The sequence below is a fragment of the Phoca vitulina genome, unplaced genomic scaffold (assembly GCF_004348235.1).
Source record: "Phoca vitulina isolate PV1807 unplaced genomic scaffold, GSC_HSeal_1.0 scaffold92, whole genome shotgun sequence".
NCBI lineage: Eukaryota > Metazoa > Chordata > Mammalia > Carnivora > Phocidae > Phoca > Phoca vitulina.
Genome location: NW_022589795.1, coordinates 952,878 through 977,513, shown reverse-complemented (window position 1 = coordinate 977,513; position 24,636 = coordinate 952,878). Strand labels below are relative to the sequence as shown.

The 24,636-nt window shown below is 49.9% G+C and overlaps 1 protein-coding gene across 1 annotated transcript; it reads left to right on the top strand.

Moving 5' to 3' along the window:
• Positions 1–293: 293 nt before the first annotated feature.
• On the top strand, positions 294–14,400 carry CAVIN1 (caveolae associated protein 1). Its single transcript, XM_032396621.1, has 2 exons — positions 294–930; positions 11,941–14,400. Exons 1-2 carry the CDS (start codon positions 460–462, stop codon positions 12,640–12,642), a joined length of 1,173 nt encoding a protein of 390 aa, XP_032252512.1. The 5' UTR covers positions 294–459; the 3' UTR covers positions 12,643–14,400.
• The last annotated feature ends 10,236 nt before the right edge of the window (positions 14,401–24,636 follow it).

Below are 24,636 nucleotides of genomic sequence, written 5' to 3'. Positions count from 1 at the left end.
AAGGAGAGCCCCACTCTAGGACCTGTTTCCCTTCCCCGACTCACGGCTCACATTCCTCCGCCCCAGTCCCATTGCGCGGCCTCCGCTGGCAGCCGAGGCCCTAGTCTCCCGCTCCAACTATTCCAACTATCCTGGGAAGGGTGGGGCGCTCGGCTCTTGGGTCCCCCTCGGTTGCCCCCCTTCCCCACCATCGGTCTCCCCTTCTGCCCCGGTCCCTCCCTTTCTGGGGTGGGGCCAGCCAATGGGCGATGAGACTCCGGGGTTTGGCCCGGGAGCCGTGGAGCTCACCGATTCCCCGCCCCACAGTTCTGGCCACCGTCCCGGTGCGCACGGACGTGGCTCGAGTTTCCTCGGCTCTCTGCTCTTTCTCGCTTCCCCCCCCACCCCTCCCGCTTTTCCTCCTCTCCTGGGCTTCAGCTCCAGCTCCACCCGGCCGGCCCCGCACGGCTCCGGCTAGCCATGGAGGACACCCAGCTCCATATCATCGAGCAGCCGCTTCCCGAGTACCCCGATGTTGGGGACTCGGGGTCCTCCCCCATGGGGGCGCCAGCGGCGGAGGAGCCGTCAGGGGCCGGCTCTGAGGAGCTGATCAAGTCGGACCAGGTAAACGGCGTGCTGGTGCTGAGCCTTCTGGACAAAATCATCGGCGCCGTCGACCAGATCCAGCTGACCCAAGCCCAGCTGGAGGAACGGCAGGCGGAGATGGAGGGTGCCGTGCAGAGCATCCAGGGCGAGCTGAGCAAGCTGGGCAAGGCACACGCCACCACCAGCAACACCGTGAGCAAGTTGCTGGAGAAGGTGCGCAAGGTCAGCGTCAACGTGAAGACCGTGCGCGGCAGCCTGGAGCGCCAGGCCGGCCAGATCAAGAAGCTGGAGGTCAACGAGGCCGAGCTGCTGAGGCGCCGCAACTTTAAAGTCATGATCTACCAGGTGAGCTGGCGGGGTGGACCGCGCCCGGCCCGCTGTCTCCGGGGCTTGGGGTAGGGGGGACCTGCCCGCGGTGCGGCGCTCCCGCCAGCCTGGCGTGGCTCGGGGGACCCACCCTCCTTCCGGCGAGCGCCGCTGGAGTGGGGCGGGGTGGGGTGGGCGGCGGATTCCTGGAGCGCGCGGAGGGGCGCACTCTGCACCCCACGCCTTCTCACCGAGCCCCCTCCCTCTGGTGACAAACTCGCAAAAAAGTTAGGGGGCAGGACTCGAGGACGCTCCCCCCCAGGCAGACCGTTCCCAACTTGGCTCTGTGAAGTCTCCCTACTTGGCGGAGGTTTTGGGGAAAGCCAGGGGTCCCTGGCGGCCGGTGGGCCCGCTGTAAGCGGACACTGGCGGCGCGGCCCGGGTTTGGGGCCTCCGGCGCTGCCCGCCCGATATAGCGGGTGATTCAGGGCTCAGGCACGCACCGGCGGGGGCTGCGCCAGGCGAGGGACGCGACCGCCAGCACACGCCCCCGGACCCGCATGGGCCTCGGCTGCCCCCGCGTCCCCGCGCTGCGATCTGCCCCGAGCCTCTGGGCACTTTCAGGCCCTTGGGGACGCAGGCAGCGCTCCCGAACCCTCTCTGCCAGATGGAAGTAGGCACGGGGGCGGGGTTATGGGGGGCGGGGCGCGACGTGAGGAGTGCAAGAGGGGTTGGTGGGGCAGAATGGACAGCCCCTGCCGGTCCGGCGATCTAGGCGCGGAGAATCACCCTCCCGGCCCGCGGGACCGCGGAGCAGCCGGTGGACAGGCGGGAGGAGGCTGGCGCGCGCCAGGCTCCGCCCAGGCCGCTTGTGGCTTCCTTTGCACCTCTCCCCGTTTTGCCCACCCGGATAAAAATGCCATTTTTGTATCATAGCCGCAAATAAACCTGGAAATCTCAGTGCTGCTGGTCCTCTTCGCTCCCCGCTCCCCAATCCCATTAGAAGTGGCTCTGGGCTGAGGGCTTGGTGATCTTTGATCGGGTGGGAATCTGCCCAGCCTCTCCTCTCTGCTTCCTGCAGAGGTTGAGGTTCCCACCCCAAGGAGGTGAGGTCATGGGGGCGAAGGGGTTAGTGTATGCTCCCTTTGCCCCTTCCTCTCCCTCAGAAGGGAATGGAAAGAAAAGGAAGGCTATATTTCCCACACCCTCTAGGTGAGAGAACCTGTCAGGGAGCTGTGGTTTCCCTGACTGCACCAGGCCCTGGTCAAGCTGGGTTCTGAGTGACCATCTGGGATTCAGTGAGGTCTTTGGCTGGGTCTCTCTAGGAGGAGCTAAGAGAGATGCAGATTAGGACAAGGGTTTGGGAACAGACACAGGGAGATGGGTGAGCTCATACCCATCTGAGGAGATGGTGGTGGGACAGAGACAGAAGCGGTGCTCTCCCCCTCCCTCCAATGCCCAGGGACTCCTCCCACATAGCGCTAGAAGCTCCCCCACCAGCCCATAGAGCACAATCTGGTAGATTTTCTACTTAATCTACTTAATCTAACTCCTTGGAGGAGTGTGTGTGAGAGAGATTTTAGGGAAATCTGATTAGCACGGGGGGGGGGGCATCACTGGGGGAAGAACAACACGCAAGGGTCTCCACAGCCTGGTGTATGAGAGGGTTGCCACGAACAGCTTCAATATGCTGCCCTCCTCACTCTGAATATCCCAGACTGCAGAGTGTGGGAAGGTTCTCAGCCTCAAGGTAAACCTATGTCAAGGGTGGAGATGCTGAGAGGAGGACGAGTACTGAGGGAGAAAGACTCCGATGCAGAGGCCAATGAGAGCTCTGTTACTGCCTCTCGGCAGCTGGCACACACCTCTACATCCGTGTGTTTGGGGGGGGGGGGGGAGGAGGGCCTCTACTAACAGGGTGGCTTTGACTGCATCTGTACTAAACCAGGGCCAGTGGGAGGCAGAAAGTGGCAGTGGAAAGAATGGCTCAAGCTGGGGACCCTGAGCCGCTAAACCACAGGGCAAATAACTACAAGTAACACGGTTCCAACCTGGAGAGGAGATCAGCAAGGAAAAGATCCCAGCGGCAGGGGTGGGGCTCAGGGAAGCAGCACTTCCCTGAGCTGCAGAGCAGATGTCCAGGTAGGAGGCAAGGGCGAGGGCGTGGGGTACTCAGCTGCTAAAGGAAAAGCAGAGGCTGCTCCTCTGAGGTCTGCAGGCCTGGGAAGAGAATGAGGTAAAAATAGCTCTGCGCCTGGGCAGGCCTAATAGGGAAGCTTGGGGGCGGCAGCATTTATGGTAGTCAGGCTGAGGGGTAGGATGCTTGGGTAGCCAGGCAGAGAGAGAGAGATCTGGAGAAAGGCCTCCTGGGAGAGTGTGAGTTCTCCAGAGTGGGAACAGGGGAGAGGATGTTATATTCCCCACTACAGATGTGGGAGGTGATGATGTGGCAATGGGGGCAGGGTGGAAGGGAGAATGAAAGGCGTGGAAGGCCCCAGCTGTGGGATCAGGTCATCTGGCCCCCCATACCTTTTTTCTGGGGAGATAAAGGAGGGAATCTTTGTGTGGCCTCACCCCATATTCAAGGAACTGCTAGACATAATAATTTCATAGGTTAAGTTTGCATTTGATCCCCCCCGCCCCCATGAAATTCAGCACCTCCCACCCCAAGATATCAGAGCTCTCACCTTTAACCCACTTCTGAGTCATTATTGTCCTCTGGCATTTCCCTAGCTCCCTAACAAAAATTAGCAGTTTGGCAACCCATGCTATTAGGTGACACCTAACTAGGCAACAGCTAGTGAAGGAGAAGAACGAAATCTACTAGTAGCGAAAGGTCAGTGGACTGAGAACTGCTGGGAAGATCAGGCAGATCATGGGCACTGTACAAACAGGAGGAGCAGTGATCATTAAAGATCCAAATCTTCCAGGGGCACCTGGGTGGCTCAGTCGGTTAAGCGGCTGCCTTCAGCTCGGATTGTGATCCCAGGGTGCTGGGATCAAGCCCTTCATCGGGCTCCCTGCTCAGTGGAGAGCCTGCTTCTCCCTCTCCCTCTGCCTGCCTCTCTCCCTACTTGTGCTCGCTCTCTGAATCAATAAATAAAATCTTAAAAAAAAAAAAAAAAAACCAATTCTCCCGGATAGCGATTTGGGTATTATTAGTGTTCTTTTAGAATGCAGAAAAGGGGCTAAAATGGAAATAAACATTTTCTGGAGCAGTTTTGATGAGACAGTGATCTACACAAGGACCCATCAGACCTGCTCCAAGTGCTTGAGGATAGGACCAGGAAGCATTTAAGGGATTAAGGGCTCATAGGCTTTAAAAATGATATGAGGAGGGCGCCTGGGTGGCTCAGTTGGTTAAGCGACTGCCTTCGGCTCAGGTCATGATCCTGGAGTCCCTGGATCGAGTCCCACATCGGGCTCCCTGCTCGGCAGGGAGCCTGCTTCACCCTCTGACCCTCCCCCCTCTCATGTGCTCTCTCTCTCTCTCTCTCTCTCATTCTCTCTGTCTTAAATAAATAAATAAAATCTTTAAAAAAAAATAAAAAAAAATGATATGAGGAATTCTTCATCTCAGGAAACAAACTGAGGGTTGCTGGAGTGGGCGGTGGGGTGGGAGGGATGGGGTGGCTGGGTGATAGACATTGGGGAGGGTATGTGCTATGGTGAGAGCTGTGAATTGTGCAAGACTGTTGAATCACAGATCTGTACCTCTGAAACAAATAATGCAATATATGTTAAGAAAAAAAAAAAAGAAGATGATAGTAGGAGGGGAAGAATGAAGGGGGGGAAATCGGAGGGGGAGATGAACCATGAGAGACAATGGACTCTGAAAAACAAACTGAGGGTTCTAGAGGGGAGGGGGGTGGGACGATGGATTAGCCTGATGTTGGGTATTAAAGAGGGCACGTTCTGCATGGAGCACTGGGTGTTATGCACAATGAATCATGGAACACTACATCAAAAACTAATGATGTAATGTATGGTGATTAACATAACAATAAAAAGTAAAATAAATAAATAAATTTGTTTCATATAAAAAATAAAAATAAAAAAAAAATAAAAATGAGGGCACCAAGGCTGGAATGAGGGCTTGCTGGCTTTTCCTCCCCAAATCCTAACCTAACCCATATAGCTCTTTCCTGGACTCAAGGCAAATCAGGGCTCTCTTGTTCCAGAGCTCCAAACTTTTGTCCCCAAAATATTCCAATGTGGGGCTCTTGTCCTTCTCATCCCCTAAGCCTAGTGGCCATGGAAAGAGTGCTTACCACATCCTTCCTCCAAAAAGCTAAGTTTTTCCTGGTCACTGGATCCAAAGCAGGGAGGATATTTTTAGGGGTAATCCTAAGACCAAAGGAAATAATAGTCCTCCCTCTGATTTTTTTTTTTTTTTTAATAAAGTCTGACTATTGTAAAGGTCAAAATCAAAAAGGGATGCAATGGCACAGAGTAAGCAACTGATAGAGAGAAGTGAGAGGATATTGTTGCTAGGCAACCAACCTCAGAGATGAGTAGTGGTTTATTCCATTTCATTGAAGCATACCATTGTGAATATTTCATTATTCTGCCATTACAGATTTTTTGAGCTGGAAGATGCTTCAGAGATAATCAACTTCAGCTCCTTCACTCTATAGCTGGGGAAGTGGAGGCCCAGAGAGAGGAAGTTACTTGCCTGCTGTCACTCAAGTCAGTGGGGGGGGTCAAAGCTGGGGCCAGAACCCAGGTGCACCCCTTCTTCTGCTACATTCTCTGCTCCCCACTTCCTCCTTCCATTCCCAGGCTCTGCAGCAGAAGTCAGTGTGGAGGTTATTCCAACAGAGGGTTAGTTCTGGCTCCTTCATTCTCTCAGGGTGATAGCTGCACGGTCCTGGCACCCGGGCCGCTGTGTGTGTGTGTGTGTGTGTACATATGCGGGTGTAATAATCAACATTCCTAAGAGTGGCTAAGGTTGGTGGCCATTAGCTGCTCAGCCTCCTAGTACTGAAGCAGAGGCAATGACCAATGACAGTGGACCAGTGACAGTGGGAGAGGAGGGGTACAGAAGGTAAGGCATAGAGCTCCCTGGTCAGTATGGGTATCCCCTAGCATGGACTCTGCATCTGGCTATGAGAGGACCATGTGGCTTTCTCCTCGGCCTCCCTGCCACTCCCCCCTTCTCCTTGTACTCCACAGGGCAGACTGGCACCTGTTACTTGTGTTTTTGTGGCTGCAGGCTTTTACCCACTACTGCTGTCACTGGAGTCTGGTAGTGCCCCTAACTGTCCCTCTCCCTGACTTCTCATGATGGTCCAAAGCAAGAGCGGCAACTCAGCCCCTCAGGAGGGAGAATGGGAGCTGCTGCTAGGTCTTCCAGGATGCAGGCCCACCTGTCATAAAAAGAGCTTGGTTTTTGTTCCTGATTTCTCTGTGCATCTTGGTATCTGATATCCCAGGCGTGGGGAGGGGGAGGGGTGGCAAGGGGGGCAAGAGGTGGGGACATGGCCAAAGGGAAACAGCCAGGATGTCCCTCTTCCATGCCTCTCCCTCTCCTTATCCGGGGCGGCACCCAGTGCCCACCCTGCCCCGGGGAAATAATGAGAAACGGGATCAGCCGCATAGGACTCTGAAGACAGTGGAGTTGTTCGCCTACTCGCCTTCTTTTTCACTCATCAGAGCCTTCCCAGCTAGAGTCAATAACTGACCTCTTAGAGAGCTCCTTCTCCATCCCTGAAAACCTCTTATTCCCTCCAGCCCTCAATAGTATCATCCCATGACTGGCTGGGTAGGGATAGAAGGCAGGAGGCTAAGGATGGGAGTGGGGAAGATTCTAGAGGGAAGAAGAGAGGGGCTCTGTTTAAATTGTTTATTAAACATGGGCCTGGACCTGGGTTTGTCCCACTTTCAACAGCAGGGCCCTCTTGATGAAGCATATAAAATATGGTTCCTTTCCAGCCTGATACATACCGTACTCCCTTCCCCCTACTCACCAACTCCAATTCTGCATGCCCACTAAGGCCTCTTTCTCTCAACCCCATCTGCACCTATCTCAAGCCCCATTTAAACCCCTTTTCCTCATCTTAGCCCAAGAAGAAGCTGAAAGCACCCTCTGACCTGGCCACACCCAAGATCGTGCCTTTTGACCTTCTGCCTGAGACTGAGCCCTTTGATCTGAAGCCTGAGACAGTGCCTGAGCTCCCACCTTTTGACCAGACGCCTAGGACACTGCCCTATTACCCAGAGCCTGTGCCTCTGCCCACCCCAGAGAAGCCGACGGCCGGTGGGGGCACTTAGGGTCTCCTGGGTGATGCAGGGCTGTGGGCATGGGCTATCACTGCTTAGTGGTGGTCAGTGTCGGGATGGCAGGCCTCTTCCAAGTCCTGGGTGGGTGGTGGGTATTATGAAAACACTCTGGCATTATGCAGAGTTCAGGCAAATGTGATGTGTGTAATGGAGTGGGAGGTGAAGGGACGGGGCCCTCCCCTACCTCTCGGTTTCTGTCTTAATAGTAGACGCTCCAAACACCATACTGGAGCTGCACCCCGTGCTGCCCTGCATGAAACTGCATGAAACTGTGCCATGGCATCTGAGTCTCCTTCCCGTTCCCCTTCTGACTCCTCCTCAGGGACAGGCCAGTTTGGCTCAAAGCTTCTTTGGAGAGGGCCCTCATGAGGCCCAGGCCTGGGGTCTGTTCTGTGCCCTGTCCACCCCTTCCCTGTAGCTGAAGAAAACATTTACACTTATTTTTTCCATTTTTTTTTAGAAAATGTTTTGCAAAGGGATCCCTTATGTTTGCCAGATCCTGCCTTGGGCGGGGCACCCAAAAGCTGCCAACTCAGAGAGGCCAGAAGGGGGGACATTTTAGCTGGCTCTGGCTTGGATCCTCTGGCTTCCCTATAGCACAAAAAGGTTTCCTCAACTTTTTTCTTTTTTTTCCATAATCATCCCCCTAAGGAGTCCTTTTAGATGTTTTTTCCCCCTAACTTTCCCCTCCTCCATGAAATTTTGATACTACAGATATACTATGTCTATCTGTGTATGTACTGGGACTCTTTGAGCACTACAAACTATTGCAGTATCTAAAATCACCTCTCCTCTCAAGAATTTCCACCCTCTTGGGAGCAACATTAACCCGGTTGAGAATCCTACGCTAGCAGAAAGGACCCTCTGCCTTCGTTGTCTCTCACCCGTCTCGGCAATCTAAAGTAATGATCCTGAGTTTTTATGACTTTCCCTCTTTTCTCCTCTCCCCAAGCACCCTTTTCTAACATATTCTCTGAGCAGATCCTGGGTCTCTGAATGCCCTCTCCAAAGTCTTCTCTGGCTATTCTCAGGTAGTAGTTGGGGACAGAGCTCTAAGTCAAGAGAGGCTCCTGGGGTGCCTGGCTGGCTCAGTCGGTAGACAATGTGACTCCTGATCTCGGGGTCATGAGTTTGAGCCCCACCTTGGTTAAAGAACTTACTTTAAAAAAAAAAAAGGAAAGAAAGGCTCCTACTTAGAGTCATATGACATTTTCCCTTCTCCCTGACAAATGTGAAGTGCCTGGCCAAGGACTAGGCACATAGTAGGTGCTCGATTAAATTATAATCATATTAAAATCTTCTTCGTAGGGGCACTTGAGTGGCTCAGTCGGTTAAGCGTCTGCCTTCAACTCAGGTCATGATCCCAGGGTCCTGGGATCAAGCCCCGCATCGGGCTCTCTGCTCAGTGGAGAGCCAGCTTCTCCCTCTGCCTGCCACTCTGCCTATCTGTGCTCTCTCTCTAATCTCTCTGTCAAATAAATAAATAAAAGCTTTAAAAAAAAATTAAAATAAAATCTTCTTCCTAGACCAGAGGATCTTCAGTTTATACAGCAGGGTTGGGCAGTGGAGTGGAAGGGGCGGGAAGCCTTCCTGGGGCTCCTGAAACTCATCTTGGACTGGTGCCTTCCTGGGTTGGAGAACTGTGTGTGCTTGGTGGGGGGGCAGGGGAAGCTGTGCATGCTTTTGCTCAGACCTGGTCATTAAAGGTAACTCTGGAAACCAAGCCTGTTGGGAGTGGTGGTTTTGTTTAATAAAAACGTGAAAACAGAACAAGCAGAGCCCTCCCTCCTTGCCACCCCCTGAGGCCCCTCCTTTGGTGTAGGAGCTCTGCCAGGGCAGTAGGGGTGGGACAAGGGTGCTTGGCCTTTGTGCCCAGGGTGGGGGGAGGTGCTTTGGAATTGTGTTGGTGGTTGTTGTAGCAACAGGGTGAATGGGGTGGGCCCAAGACAGCGCTCCAAGCCTATGAGTCATGGGGGAAACCTGGCTTGGAAAGGGGGAGAAAAGAGAAAATTCATTAATGGAGGAAAAAAGCTAAAATCATAGTGGTATACCCTCTGCAGAGCCAGTCTACTGGACATTGTCCAGGGACTTAGGTGAAGTTATTTCTTCCCCCATCCCCTGACCTTCCACCAAGGCAGCTCCTCTGGTGTAAGCCATCATCACTCTGGCGGAAACCTACAATGAATGGGGTTAATATAGTTCCATATACCTTTCTGGACTGGGAGAGACACCTCCAAATCCAGGAATAAACCTCCCTTCACTGGGATTGTTCCCTGACGTTGTATTTGAGAACTTTCATCAGGAATTAGGAAGATGGGATTGGCTACAAGAGGTCTGCAACTCTGTCCCTAGCCCTGTTCACTTCCAAGCTCAGCTGGCAAACACCTTTAATCTAGGAAGCCAGAGGCCAGGAAAACGAGTCAGCTCAGCCTTTAGGGGGTGGGGTGGGGCAGGGCTGGGGGTGGAAGGGGGGTATCAGGGTTGCTGGGGGTGGGGCAGGGAGACAATGTTGATTTGTTTTCCAGCAGCTGGGACTGTTTCCTGACTATTCCCCGCCCATCACCCTAATCCTTCCCTAGCCCATCCACATTGTCTAAGTTTAGTGAAAGGAGGGGTTCTCCACTACCCTTTGGTGGAGCACATGTGGGGTTATAGTCAGAGAGGCTGTGAAGGAGATCAGAGCTGAAATTTTTTTGATACTGGGGCTGCAGGTAAATTCTGGGCGGAGAGGGATGAAGAAGCAGCAAAGAGTTTAAATCATGAAGAGTCCTAAAATGCTGTGTAAAAGAGAGGACTTGAGTAGCAGGCAGAAAGAAGTGACTGTAAAAAGGAAACCCAAAGGGTACAACTGAAAATAAGAAGGAATGTTAAGAGAGGTTGGGACCCTCTTACACTCAGAACAAAGAAAACAACCCCTTCAACTCCTCTGTGAGTGATAAGAGGCAGAGGGATGGACAGAATGACAGTACTAGGGGCCCCTGGGTGGCTCAGTCGTTAAGCGTCTGCCTTCGGCTCAGGTCATGGTCCCAGGGTCCTGGGATCGAGCCCCACATCAGGCTCCCTGCTCCACGGGAGGCCTGCCTCTCCCTCTCCCCCTGCTTGTGTTCCCTCTCTCGCTGTGTCTCTCTCTGTAAAATAAATAAAATCTTAAAAAAAGAAAAAGAATGACAGTACTAAGCCAGCTATGGCAGGTGGAGACTACAAGTCCCAGCATGCCCTGAGCCCAGATCACCTTGCCTGCTGGGAGGTGTAGTTGAATAATGAGAGCTTGAGGTGGCTTGATGCCCAGCAGTGCTGGTGCCCAGTTTGGGAGAAGAGGTGGAGCCAGCATTCTGTCTTTGTCCTTGCTAATGCTATTGACAGGGAGGGAAGGAAGTTGGGAGGGGGTGTTCCTAGTTTTCAGTATAAACCAGGAAACTCTGGGGGGATGTGGATGGGAGAGAAGAGGAAAGAGATTGGGGGCTGGGGGAGGAATTTCTGTAGCAGGTGGTGCTGAGATACCAAGTGGACAATGTGTGTGTGTGTGTTTATGAGAGGGGTCAACTCATGTTGCCTCATTTTTCTCAGATGGGACTTTTTTTTTACAATTCTGGGAAACAATCTTCAGAAAACCCTTTGAAAAACTACTATCGCTCATTCCTTCATCTGAAGTCCCTAAAGAGAGTCTGGACCAGAGATCTGGGTTTATGTTTATGTTCTTGGATGTGCCCCCTTTCCCTTTCTGTGCTCAGCCTCCCCTACCTTCTTGTGGGGGGTGATCCTGAGATTCTGAAATGTTGGCCCAGAGTCAGGATCTTGGAAAATCTTCCCAGAATGGAAAAGAGTGCTGGTGCTAGGTACTCCCAGGGGAAGAGGGAAGAACTGGCTCAGAGCTCCAGATCTCAGAGAATCTGGGACCACTACCCGATTCCTGGCCCCTTAAGCTCCGGTCTGGGTAAAAAAAAAAAAAAAAAAAAAACAATGGAAAAAGTAATCCCTCCCTTCCATTCCAAGGCTGGGAAGTCAGACCCAGAATAAATGTCCATGTTGGGGAGAAAACATACTCTTGGCTGCCAGCCAGCTTCTTCCTCTTTCCTCTCTCAGTTTCTACGTGGGGGGGAATGACCACTGCTGGAACAAATCAGTATGAGGAGGTCAAGGGTGGGGAGCATGGGCTCAGCACAGCTCTCCTTCCCTAAAACTGGTTCTGAAATGATTAGAAGTCTGGAAAACGCACTCCCTTTATCTTGCCTTCAAGCTACCCTACCTGGGGGTCGCCTGACACTAGCTGTGAGCTCACTCCCCTACCCCCACCCTTCAATGGCTTCCCAAACTCCTTTGCATTTTGGCCTGACTAGAGCAGCGTGTGATTTAGTGCACCAGAGGGCGCTCTGCCCATTTCCAAAGTTAAATTGTGTTCCCTGCGACGCAAGGGGTAAGGAGTAGTTTAATGTAAGATATATGGATGTAGATATATGACAGGTTTGGGGTCTGCAGAGATATTTAGCCCAAGCGCAATGACTCTACAGGCCAGTCTTCCACCGGAAGCTCGGCTCCCTCCTCGCCCTGTTTGTATAGTTACCATTCATTCAACACGTATTTATTGGGCTCCCACGCGGTGCCCAGCTCAGTGCCAAGGCTCTGGGGACACACCGACGAAGGAGTCGGGCGGATGTCACGGCTACCACGCACTCCCCAGAATCACCACCATCCTGCCGCGGGTTCGCCCAGTGTCCCCGCCCAGCCCTCCGCTCTGCCCCTCACCTCTGCGCTCTGCTCTCCCTTTAGGACGAAGTGAAACTGCCGGCCAAAGTGAGCATCGGCAAGTCGCTGAAAGAGGCGGAGGCGCTGCCCGAGAAGGAGGGCGACGAGCTGGGCGAGGGCGAGCGGCCGGAGGAGGACGCGGCCGCGCTCGAGCTGTCGTCCGACGAGGCGGTGGAGGTGGAGGAGGTCATCGAGGAGTCGCGCGCCGAGCGCATCAAGCGCAGCGGCCTGCGGCGCGTGGACGACTTCAAGAAGGCCTTCTCCAAGGAGAAGATGGAGAAGACCAAGGTGCGCACCCGCGAAAACCTGGAGAAGACCCGCCTCAAGACCAAAGAGAACCTGGAGAAGACGCGGCACACGCTCGAGAAGCGCATGAACAAGCTGGGCACGCGCCTCGTCCCCGCCGAGCGGCGCGAGAAGCTCAAGACCTCGCGAGACAAGCTGCGCAAGTCCTTCACGCCCGACCACGTGGTCTACGCGCGCTCCAAGACGGCGGTCTACAAGGTGCCGCCCTTCACCTTCCACGTCAAGAAGATCCGCGAGGGCGAGGTGGAGGTGCTGAAGGCCACCGAGATGGTGGAGGTGGGCGCCGACGACGACGAGGGCGGCGCGGAGCGCGGCGAGGCGGCCGACCTGCTGCGCGGGAGCAGCCCCGACGTGCACACGCTGCTGGAGATCACTGAGGAGTCGGACGCCGTGCTGGTGGACAAGAGCGACAGCGACTGAGCGGATGCGGGGCTCTGCCCGGGAGGCCGCGCCACCCTGCCCCGCCTCTCCCTGCCCCCTCCCCATGCCCTTCCCTCTGGAACTTTCTCTTTCGCATTCTCTCTCGGCCCCACGCAGGCTGAGATGTTTCTAAATTGACAACACCGCCCCTCAAGGAGCACCCCTCCAAGTCTTACAGCTGTTAAAATGGGAGGGGGAGGCAGCCTCCACCATGGATAGCCCCAATTTGGGCATAGTCTGGGTGGGAATGGAGAGGGGGAGTGATCCGTATCCTGGTCGTCCAAGTCAGGGATCTTAAAGGAAATTGCTGTCATTTACATGGTTGCCCCACCCCACTTTGGGGTAGGCTGCCTTCCCCCCAACCTCCACCTCACACTTGTACCCAGCTGCTGTCATTCCTGTTCACTGAGCTCTTCTTTCTCATCCTGATCCCTGGAGGCTTCAAAGCCAAAATTACCATAAAAGGAAAGAGGGAATCCTGAAGGGGACCCTTGCCCACACGTGAGGCCCCATACTGGAAGGACTTGAAAGCAACTTTTGGGAGAACTGGGGCAGTTGGGGGAAGAGGGCAGAGTGATCCGTGACCCTGGAATGAGAGTCTAGCACGGGTTGTATCTGTAAATGGTCTCAACAAGGAAGGCTGTAGCCAAGCAGAGCCCTGGGGAAGGAGCAGGTGGTGTAGGGAACACTTAACATGTTTATGCATCTGCAACAGCAGCATATGGCTATGGCTTTGGGAAGGAGAATGGGAAGTAGTAGAAAGTGGAAATGAGTGAAAAGAGGAGAATTCTCAGCAGCATGAGAAACACAGGACAAGAATCCCGTCTTAGTGGGGTCCTCAGAGGACAGCAGGACAATTTTCAGAATAAGGAGGGAGGACAGTGAGAAAGCGATGATCCAAAGAGAAGAGAAAGGTAAGCCTCGCCCTACCCCTTAACTGAGATCTGAATGGTGCCCCTTGTGGCAGCCCATTTCTTAAGTCCAGAAAATGAGGGTTCCAGAAGGGGGCAGCACCAGACTGCAGAGGGCTGGGAGGTAGGAGGGAGGCCAACTGGAAAGATAGCAAGGTGCTAATGGCCAGGCCACCATGCTGAGTGCTGGAGGAGAGATGGCGAGAGTATATGGAGCAACCCGGCCTTGGCTCACTCCTGGTAGTTTCTTCTCAAGATCCTTTCCTAGAGCTAGTATCATAAAGCTGCAAAACTTGCCGAGACCTCCTTGCCCTTGTGGGTTCCTCTCCTGAATCGTTGGGGATGACGGGGATGCTACTTCCAGTCCTGCTGTCCACTGACAGGTTCTCCTCAGGACACTTCAGTCTCCCCTGTTCCTCTCCAGTAAAGGCGGCTTGTCAGAAGCAAAGACAACTCCCTTCCCCTTCAAGCACAGCCCAAAGAGGAGGACTGAAGGCCTCCTCCTCCTCCCCCACCTCCTCTGCCATCTCTTCCCTGCTTTGCTTTTTAGAGTTGCAGCTAATTGTTTTAAGGGGTGGAGGGAGGGAGCCTGGGGACACGAACATTTTTTTATAATACAAAGCTTTGCTTCTCCCCCCTCCTTTTCTTGGTTCCTTCTCTCTTCTGAATGGTTGGAGACACTTCAGCTGAGGGAGGATGGGGATTGTGGGACAAGGTCCCTTGGTGCTGATGGGCTGAAGGGGCCTGAGTTGTGGGCAGATACAGTTTCCTGTGCGCTCCTGGGAGCCTGTCATGTTGCTGTGTCCTGGTGAGCAGCCTGACCAATAAACCTGCTTTTCTAAAACAATCTGTGCTGGATTATGTTCTCCAAAGGCAGTTACATAGGCTGAGTTACAGAGGGCAGGAGAGAACCAGGGTGGGAAAGAGGGAGAAGACTTTGGTTTAAACCTGCCTCATGTGCCGGGGTGAGGAGTGGGAGTGGGGTGTTATTATCACCCCTATTTTAGAGGTGAAGAAACACAGAGTGACTTGTCTAAAGTCAAGTACTCAGTAACTGGCAGAGCTGGGATTCTGAGCCAGGCAGCCTGGCTCCACAGTCTAACTGTTAAGAATCTATAACCCTCTACTGTCTAGATCCACTTCCCTGCTATCAGGGCATTAGCCCTCCAGACACACTGTTTACTCAGTTTGAGCTTCCTCCAAATCTGCACTTCTGAATCAGAATCAGGCCCAGAGGAGGCAGCCTGGGGAGGGGAAAAGTCAGAGACCCTGACTCAGAGAGCTAAATGTCATAAAGGATTCTGGTGCATGTCATATGTGCCAGTCATAGCCACGCAGCATGGTTAATTTTCCCCACAATCCTGGTATGGGCATATATTTCGTTGTCTGTGCAGCTTCTCTTCCCAATGAGCAAGCAGCCTGCCCGACCGTCCACAAGCTATGGATTTCCTAGAGCAATGTACTCAAGTCATCATGTGGGTTCTGCCTGGATATTAGAATCACCCTAATGAAAATAGTGTCATTTCTGGGGCTCCATGCCAGCCTTCTGCCATGACTCAAACAAGCTGAGTCCTTCCTCATGAGCCATGCATTCCCCTTCAACTCCCTTGCCCCTGCCACCAGCAACAAGCACAGCAGTCTGGAGTTCTAAATCTCCCAAAATGGGTTGGTTTCCCACCAAAAGAAATGAAAACTGATGCTGAAAATTCAGAGCCTGGGAGCCAGGAAACTTCCCTCCTGCCAAGGGAGGATCCTTCTTCCTCTGGGATCCGGATGTACAGCTGTGAGAAGCAGGGAATGATGTCAGGACCCCAACTGTGGAGTAACAAGGCCAACGGAAACCAGGAAAAGTCCTGGGACACCAGGCCATCATTTACTTCTCTTATCCACAAAAGACACCTGACATACACACACCCCTTTCCTTCTACAAGCCATGCCCCTCACTGGTCCACCACATTTTCAATACCAGCACAATGACTTTGCTGTGCCTTCCCTACCCAGTTTTATTCTGGGCACCACTTTGTTAAGAACAGTCCTAATTCTCTGAACAGCCACATTTCTGCTGGTCCCTGCTCCATGGCATTCCTTCTTTACATCTAAGTGTGGGGCCACAGCTTCCCCAGAATCAGAAATTACTCCTTTTCCTCTTCCCTTGCTGCTGAGGAGAGGAGAGCTCAGGTTCTGATGAGATAGTCAGCTGCCTACCAATAGGATTTGATGGCATTCCAAGGTCCCACAGCTACAAAGCATCTTTTCCACAAACTAGTCCTGAACTTGCCCACCCATCATTAACATTATTTCCATGACAATAAACTAGGGGTATTATCTTCTCAAAGGATCCCATCAAATGTGACCTGGGATCTAAGGAAGTTCCCCTACAGCCTCAGATTGAGTTTATCAGGTCTCTAAGTGGTACCTCCAAAGCTCTAAGAGGTAACTTTCTATTGGGGTCAGAAGCCGCAGCCAGTCTCAGACTGGTCCAGACCCTCATCTGCTCCCACCCCGAGTATTTGAACGGACTTTAGATTCTCTTTCCAATCCATTCCCCACATTATTGCCAGATAGAGATAGAAGATCTAGTGATACAGATATTTTTTAAAGAAAACATACTTTACAGTTTAAATGCCTTCCTTTGACCAAAGGGTTAAACTTAGTGACATGGCTGACAAGATCCCTTAAGAGTCTGGTCCCACCCCAGTTCTTACCCGTTCTTTAACATGCTCTTTGCAGAGTTTGCTGGCCAGAAATGGACCACACGTTTTCAAGCCTGTGGACCTTTGCTCGGGCTGCTCTCTCTCTATGGAATGGCCTCCCCTCTCCACCTCCCCTCTTAAACCAATCTTTTCCCCAGCTTCACCCCAGTCATACTATCCATTCCCTTCTCAGGGCTCCCATAGAACTTTATGTCAATAAACACTTGTTGAATGAATGAATGAATGAATGAGTGAATGACAAGACTCTATTGGGTCATAAACTCACCTCAAACTGGTTTCATCAGAAACAGAACAAAACGATAATCAGGGTGCCTGGGCTGGCTCAGTCGGTAGAGCACAGCTTGATCTCAGGGTCGTGAGTTCAAGCCCCCCATTGGTTATAGAGATTACTTAAAAATAAATAAATAAATAAATAAATAAATAAAATAAAAAATAGGACAAATAATGCAATATATGTTAAGAAAGAAAAAAAGAAGAAGAAGAATGTAGCAGGAGGGGAAGAAGGAAGGGGGGAAATCGGAGGGGGAGAAGAACCATGAGAGATGATGGACTCTGAAAAACAAACTGAGGGTTCTAGAGGGGAGGGGGGTGGGAGGATGGGTTAGCCTGGTGATGGGTATTGAGGAGGGCACGTTCTGCATGGAGCACTGGGTGTTATGCACAAACAATGAATCATGGAACACTATATCTAAAACTAATGATGTAATGTATGGGGATTAACATAACAATAAAAAAATTTAAAAAATAAATAAATAAATAAAAAATAGGGGCGCCTGGATGGCTCAGTTGGTTAAACATCCAACTCGTGATTTTGGCTCAGGTCATGATCTCATTGGTGATGGGATTGAGTGCTGTGGCACACTCAGTGGGGAGTCTGCTTGAGATTCTCTCCTTCTCCCCCTCCCCTCACTTGTGTGCATGCGTGCTCTCTCTCCTCTCTCTCTCTCTCTAAAATAAATAAATAAATCTTTAAAAATTGAATAAAGAAAAAAGAAGCTGAAAACAAATACAGAGGGAATTTCTGTAATCAAAAAAGTTCCTGGTAATAGGTCCAAGGGTGTCTGGATGCAAATTCTGTTGTAATATTATTGGGAGTTTATCTCTCCTATTTTCTCTTTTCCATTGTGTTTGTTTGATTAATAATCAGATTTTCCCCCATGCATTGGCAAAGATGACCATCAATAACTATAGGCTTATGGTTTAACAGCTAAACAATCCCAGTTAAGAGGGTTTCTTTCCAAATCCTTCCAGCGAGAATCACAGATATGATGTTCATTGACCTTGACAGGTCATGAATCTGAATCACTGTGCCTCTGACCACATCTAGGATATGTACCACTTCTAGAACCATAGAATAGAGAGTGAAGGAAGGCTGATTTCCTGAACGAAAATTGAGTTGTCAACAGAAAGAGGAGAGGATGATGAGCAGACAAAACAACAGATGTTCTTTCCCAATGATCTGTTTGTGATACTGTGCTGGAAGCCAAGAGACTAAAAAGACAACATATCTAGCTCTTGATTTGGAAAGGGTTTGCAATTAGTGGGAAAAGCAGATGTACAAAGGAGCTGAAAGAGTTGACTGTAAGGGAGGTAAAGCGAAATGCAAAGGCAGTACACTGGAGAGGGATTAATCCTGCTTGGGGAATACGGGGACATTTATAGGAGGAAGGGGGCTTCTAAGATGCACTCCTAAACCTGGGTAGGATTTCAAATAGATGTTGCTGGAGGGCTGAGATAGCATTTTACATGCTTTTTGTGTCACCAGAGCCTGATGGTGTCTCAAATATTGCAGTGGTTAATGCTTATTTAGTTGGAAATATAAGAAAAAGATGTTGGCCATAAAGGGAAAAAGGAACTTACATTGGAAGGCTGCCAAGATATCCCACAGACTCCAAGGAATCACTGAACAGCTAAGGCAGGAAGAAAGGAACCAGGGGATCTCCAGGGACTTCTGAGAGGGAGTTGATGGATAGCCCTCTCTAACATGCTGACATTAATGGAACTCAGCTCTAAGGGCTCCCAGGCTCTGTGCCTCTCAGTTTCCAATTCCAGATTCCTGGTACAGAGAATCTGATTAAGGCAGTTAACATCAGTGTTCACCCTGGATTTAATAACCTATGGCCAGGAGGACAGGATCATGTAATACAGATGTGGCTGAAAGGACCTATTCCAGTGTATGATTGCAGAGTGGGGAGAAGAGCAATTCCCAGGAAAGAAGGATTTGTTGAGAGCCAGGCAGGACCCAAGAGGTATCTATTAACATGGTAGGTACTCAGTAAAGGTAATTGAATGAAAGCAGTGCTGTGGGACAGGGAAAGTTCTCCAGGCAAAGGGAACAGTGTTCAGGGGACGCCTGGGTGGCTCACTCAGTTAAGCGGCTGCCTTTGGCCCGGGTCATGATCCCAGGGTCCTGGGATTGAGTCCCACATCGGGCTCCTTGCTCAGCAGGGAGCCTGCTTCTCCCTCTCTCCCTCTGCTTGTGTTCTCTCTGTCAAATAAATAAAATCGTTAAAAAAAAGGGGGGGGGAACAGTGTGCAGAAAGGCAGAGGCAGGAAAGCTGAAGGCATGATCGAGGAACAGTTAATAGAACTATGGAATGTTGGAACTAAAAAGGGTTTTATTTTATAGATGAGGCAACCGAAGGAGTCATTTTACAGAGGAAGTTGCTGCGGACCCAGGAGAGAAAGTAATTTATCTGCACCTAATAAGACTCAGCATGAAAGAGTTGTCAGAAGAGAGGTGGTCCTTGAAGTGCTAGGAATAGATGAGTTTGCCAAGGGAGAGAATAAGGGGGAGAAGAGGATGGAATTTAGAATTAAAGGCAGGAGTGCCCACCTTTAGGAGGTTGTGGGGATTGGAGGAGGGGAGCAGCAAAGTGGGTCATGGATGGTCAGAGAGGGGGAAGGACATCCTGCTGGATGCAGGGTACTTTCATAAACATTATCTCAGGTAATTCTGATCAGTATTGGATGTCTCTCTGCTCAGAAAAGCCCCTGCCCTTTCCCTTCAGGGCTGTGTCTCCGCTGGGTGACCATGACCCCTGCCCCTGTCCACAGCTGCCTTGTCAAGGATGGAGATCTGGTCCTTTCTGGGCCAATGAAATCCTCTCTGCCTGCAATTCAGAATTTTGAGCTCACAGCCACAGAGCCTGAACATTTTCAGCAACAGCTTCGAGTCATAACAAAGGATGGGCACAGCTCAAATGAGATGTTCTACAAAGACTCCCTCTGGTGAGGTTCCTGAAATTGCCCTTCCCAAGGTGTGGTTGTTCAACTCTTTATTGGAATTTGGGAGAAATCTCGGTTTCCTTCCAACAAGTCTCCCCGATTTTGCGATTTAAAAAAAAATTGCATAAGATAATGATAGCTAACATCTATTGAGGGGTTGTCGTGAGCCAGATGCTGCATTGAATGCTTGGCAGGTTATCTTGTCTAGTCTTCACAACAACCTATGAGGGAGGTGCTCTCATAGTTCCTGTTTCATTGAGGAGGAAACTGAGGCTCAGAGATGTCACGCAACTGGCCCAGGGTCACATTGCTGCATAGGTGTGGTGGCCGAGCTGTGGACCCTGCCAGGATCTGGCTTTTATCAGCCATGCTTCACAGTTAACTTGAGATTATCTTCTGATCAAAGACATTTTAAAGTAAACTAATCAAAGTCAGAATTATGTACTCCATTCAAAGATGTGGGTGCTGAGGCTCAGAGAGGGTAAGGAACTTGGCCAGGGCTGCGCAGTTCATTCTGTGTCAAAGCCAGGATTCAAACCCTATGTGTCTCACTTCAGCTCCATCAGCTTTGTAGTTAATGCAATGGCTTCTATTGACCGCTGCAATGGTCAAGGGAAGAAAGAATGTCTAAGAGACAAGAGGGGAGATGATTGATAGTACCACATTCTACAGCAACGTTAAATAAAATGATGAGAAGAAGACATTAGCTTTGATGAGGAGGAGATCCCTGATGGCCTTCAAGAGCACTGTCCTATGGAGAAAAAGGACAGAAGCTACCTTGGTAGAACAAGTGGGGGTAAGGACATGGGGGACTGATGGGAGGGGGGTAACTTGAGGGTCAAGATAGGAAAGAAGGAATATCTTCAGAGACAGAAGAGAAGAATAAGTAGAGAAGGTCAGGAAGGAGAGGAGAATTGATAACTCAGAGAGGGGAAGTATGAGACCAAGAGCACTTCCACTCATTCACTAAGCATTTAATGAGCACCTACAATATGCCCAGCACTGGGGAGACAAGGGAGCAGCAAACAGGTAAGATTCATTTTCCTGGAACTGACAGATAAGAAACTTTATACAGATAAATAAAATGAGAATGATAAGAGTTCACAGGAAACAGCACATAAAGATAGTGATTAACATGCTGGGAGCAACTGTCGGTGGGGGTAGTTACACAACACAGTTACACCTGCCTATCTGAGCAGGTGAGACCAGTAGGGTGAGAAGGAACTAGCATGTGCCAAATTTGGAGAAGGAAAAAGAATGGCCTGTGCAAAGGCCCTGAGGTGGAAAACAGACTAGCTGGAATTTAGTGGGCAGGAGGGAGGTTGGTGGGATAGGCAGGGCCTTGGCAGGGATAAGAAAAAGGAGAATCGCTTTATCCTAAGCTGCATGGGCAGCCATGGAAGGGACAGAATGACATGGCATGAATGATGTTTTAAGCAGCATAGGAAAAGAGCTTTGCCTTGAAAATATTGAGGAGGGAGGACTGTTCTTCAGACAGGAGGAAGGAGAGATGCTCTTCTTTATTATTTTAGTGAAGGGGAAGTTGGGCAGTCCTGGTGAGCCTTTCTGTCGCTGAGCCCCACAGAGGTCCCATCACACACACAAGTTGCCCCTTGCTCCCTTTGGTCACCACAGTGACTCATCACCCATTTGTCACCCCCAAGATTCTTCTCCACATCTCTTCTTTGCCAAGTCTCCTTGATTTAGAGTTTAACTGCTAATTTCTCCAGGGAAGAGAGAGTAAATAAAGTTTCTAGAACCTTACAAAGTCTGATCAGTCTCAGTTCCTGATCTAGCTTATAGTTCCTGAGTCTGTCTGAAATGATAAATGGAAACTTATCTTACTTACTTATTGCCATGTAACAAACCACCCCAAAACTGGTTTAAGACAATGACAACATTTATTTTGCTCATGAATTTGTAATCTGTGTAAGGCTCAGCAAAAATGATTCACCTCTGCTTCACTTGGCCTCTGTTGGGGTGGCTTGAAAGCTGGGGGCTGGAACCATCTGGGGGCTGGCTCCACTCAAGTTGACGCTTGCTGTCAGCTGAGCCTTAGCTGGACTGTTGGCCAGAACACATACATGGGGCCTCTACATATAGCTTGGGCTTCTTCAAACAATTCTAAGGGTGAGTGTCCCAAGGGAAAGTCATGTGGAAGCTGTATCGTGTTTTATGGCCTCCCCTCAGAAGTCATACAGCATCATTTCCACTGTATTCTATTTATTAAAAGTGAGTTACCGAGGGAGTGGAATCAGACTCTACCTTTAAATGGGAGAAGTATCAAAGAATTTGCAGACATGTTTATAAACCACTACAGGCCTGAATGGGATGGACTCTGGTTTATTCACTTGATGGGTAGAGGGTGGGCACCTCATCTTTCCCCTCTTTTAGACTCTTCCTTGGGAATCCAAGAGGAAAATTAAGCCTGGGGATATAGTCAAAGAAGAGCAGCCATTCAGGCTCTCGAGTTAGACGTACTTGGATTTTAATCCTGGATCTGCCATTTACCAACTCTGTGTTCTTAGGTAAGTCACTTAACCTTGGGTAAGCCTCCTATTCTTCATCTGTAAAATCACAGTATCTTCCTCATGGGGTCATTGTAAGGATTAAGTGAGTTAATAGCTGTTTTATATATATATGCTCAGAGCAGTGGCTAGTTCATAGTAAACACCCCATGTTAGCTATTTCTAATATGATTACTCAATATATGTTTATCAATATTTAACTCATGCTCAAGTGAGTTCTGGGATGGATGCTATATGCTGGAATTATGAAAATGAGCATGAAGGGGTTCAACCTTCCAGGAACCTACAGCTATATTCCTACAGGATTATATGTATAAAAATATAAATATAATATATTCATATTATATATAATAATATATAATATATAAATATAATATATTTTATACATATTATATATATAAAATAATATATTATATATATATATATATTTTTTTTAATTTTTATTTATTTATTTGACAGAGAGAGACACAGCCAGAGAGGGAACACAAGCAGGGGGAGTGGGAGAGGGAGAAGCAGGCTTCCCACGGAGAAGGACCCCGATGCGGAGCTCGATCCCAGGACCCTGGGATCATGACCTGAGCTGAAGGCAGACGCTTAACGACTGAGCCACCCAGGCGCCCCTGTATATATATATTTTTAAGTAATCTCTACACCCAACGTGGAGTTTGAACCCATGACTCCAAGATCAAGAGGCATATACTCCACCAACAGAGCCAGCCAGGCACCCCTGGGATGTGTTTTAAGCATGCAGGCAGAGTCCAGGCTTCAGAGTCAGCCAGACCTGATTCTCATTCTGGGTTTGTCTATGGTTTCTAGTTGTGGGAACTTGGACCCATCTTTCACTTTCTCAACCATAATTTTCTCAGTTGAAAATGAGAATTATGATAGTACCTACCTCACTGGGTATTGGTGAGGATCAAATGAGATAATCAGGGTAAAAAGCTTAGCACAATTCCTGGAGCATGGTAATTACTTAATACGTCTTAACTATTAATTTCATTTATCAGGAAGTAGGCTAATTAATGGAGACATTGCAGTCCAAGGTAAAAAGTGCTATACTGGATGGGGAAACAAGCTGCTAAAGTAGTCCGGCAGGAGATTAACTTTGCCAGGAAGAATTTCGGAAAGCCCTGAGGAGGTAATGTTGGACTGGGTTTTGAAGAATGAGTAAGAGTTTTCTGGCCGAGAATGAAGAAAGAGAAGGCATTCCAGGCGGAGGGACGAAGATCTGCAAAGGCATGAAGTAAGAGAAGGTGTTGACATGTTTGGCTGAAGGTGATAAATTCAATGTGGGAGTTTAAGGTGTATGGTATGAGGGGAAGGAGGCTGGAAAACAGAGTTCAGGTCAAAGCATTGGCTTATGTGGGAGAAACTGTAAGCTATCTGTAAGCTGGGGGGATTCGGTAGAGTGTGGAGAAAGGCCAGTAGTGAGGCTGGAGAGAGGTTTTATAGGTGGAACAGATAGGCTCAGGGGAATATTTTATGTGTGCATGTGGGGGAGGGCAGTGAGGGAAACAATGGCCATCTGCTGAGGAGTCAAGGGAGGAGGGCGGGGTTTGAGTGGATGGAACAAAGCTACGGGATGGGGAGTCCAAAAACCTGGCTCTAAACCCACCTGGTATACCGCTGAGTATCTCCAAGATCTTGAGAGTGTCACACTATTTTTTTTAAGATTTTATTTATTCATTTGACACAGAGAGAGAGCACAAGTAGGGGGAGTGGCAGGCAGAGGGAGAGGGAGAAGCAGGTTCCCCGCAGAGCAGGGGGACCCCAATGTGGGACTCGATCCCAGGACCCGGGGATCATGACCTCAGCTGAAGGCAGTCGCTTACCCAACGGAGCCACCCAGGCGCCCCAGAGAGTGTCACACTATTTTATCCTTAGTTTTCTATTGGTAAATAATATGGCTTCTATCGGCTACATATAATTATTGTGAAAAAGAAAAGAGGTAATGAGTAAGTGCTTTGTAAGCAGTAAATAACAAAACAAATATCAGAACTTATGTTATTAGGGAGGCGGTCAATTGCATGGAATAGCACAGCTAAAGCAGCGTTTAGGTGAGATGGAAGGTAAGGGTATCTGTTCTACTGTTCTGGGGTGAAGATAAACACAGGAAAACACACACACACACGCACACACACACCAGATAAATACAGTAATTTCCACACTAGGACTGGGCTGGGTCTACAGGAGGGCAATGGGAAACTCAGTTCCACCACCAGTGACTTTACCAATTGTGCTATAGATGCTTTCACCTCTCACTTGGATTTAAGATCCAAATCTGGAGTCTTTGGCTGGGCTTCAAGTATCTGGGGAACCATCAGAATTTGTGAGTAAAAGTCATGCTGTAAATTTCTAGGGGCCAGAATCCACAGTCTCTAGCCGACTCTCAGAAGCATCTGTGACAACCCCCTCTCGCCCCCCAAAGGTTAAGAGTCATTGAGTTTCTCACCAGAAATTGAGAAATTTCTCACCAGAAGGCGACAGGTGTTCATTTTTAATTTTTGACTTTTCTAAACTACTTCATTTTTCGAAACAAGGACATGTTTCATTGAACCATGAAATGAAAAGTTTCACTGAAAAAAACTCATCAGGGGCACCTGGGGGGCTCAG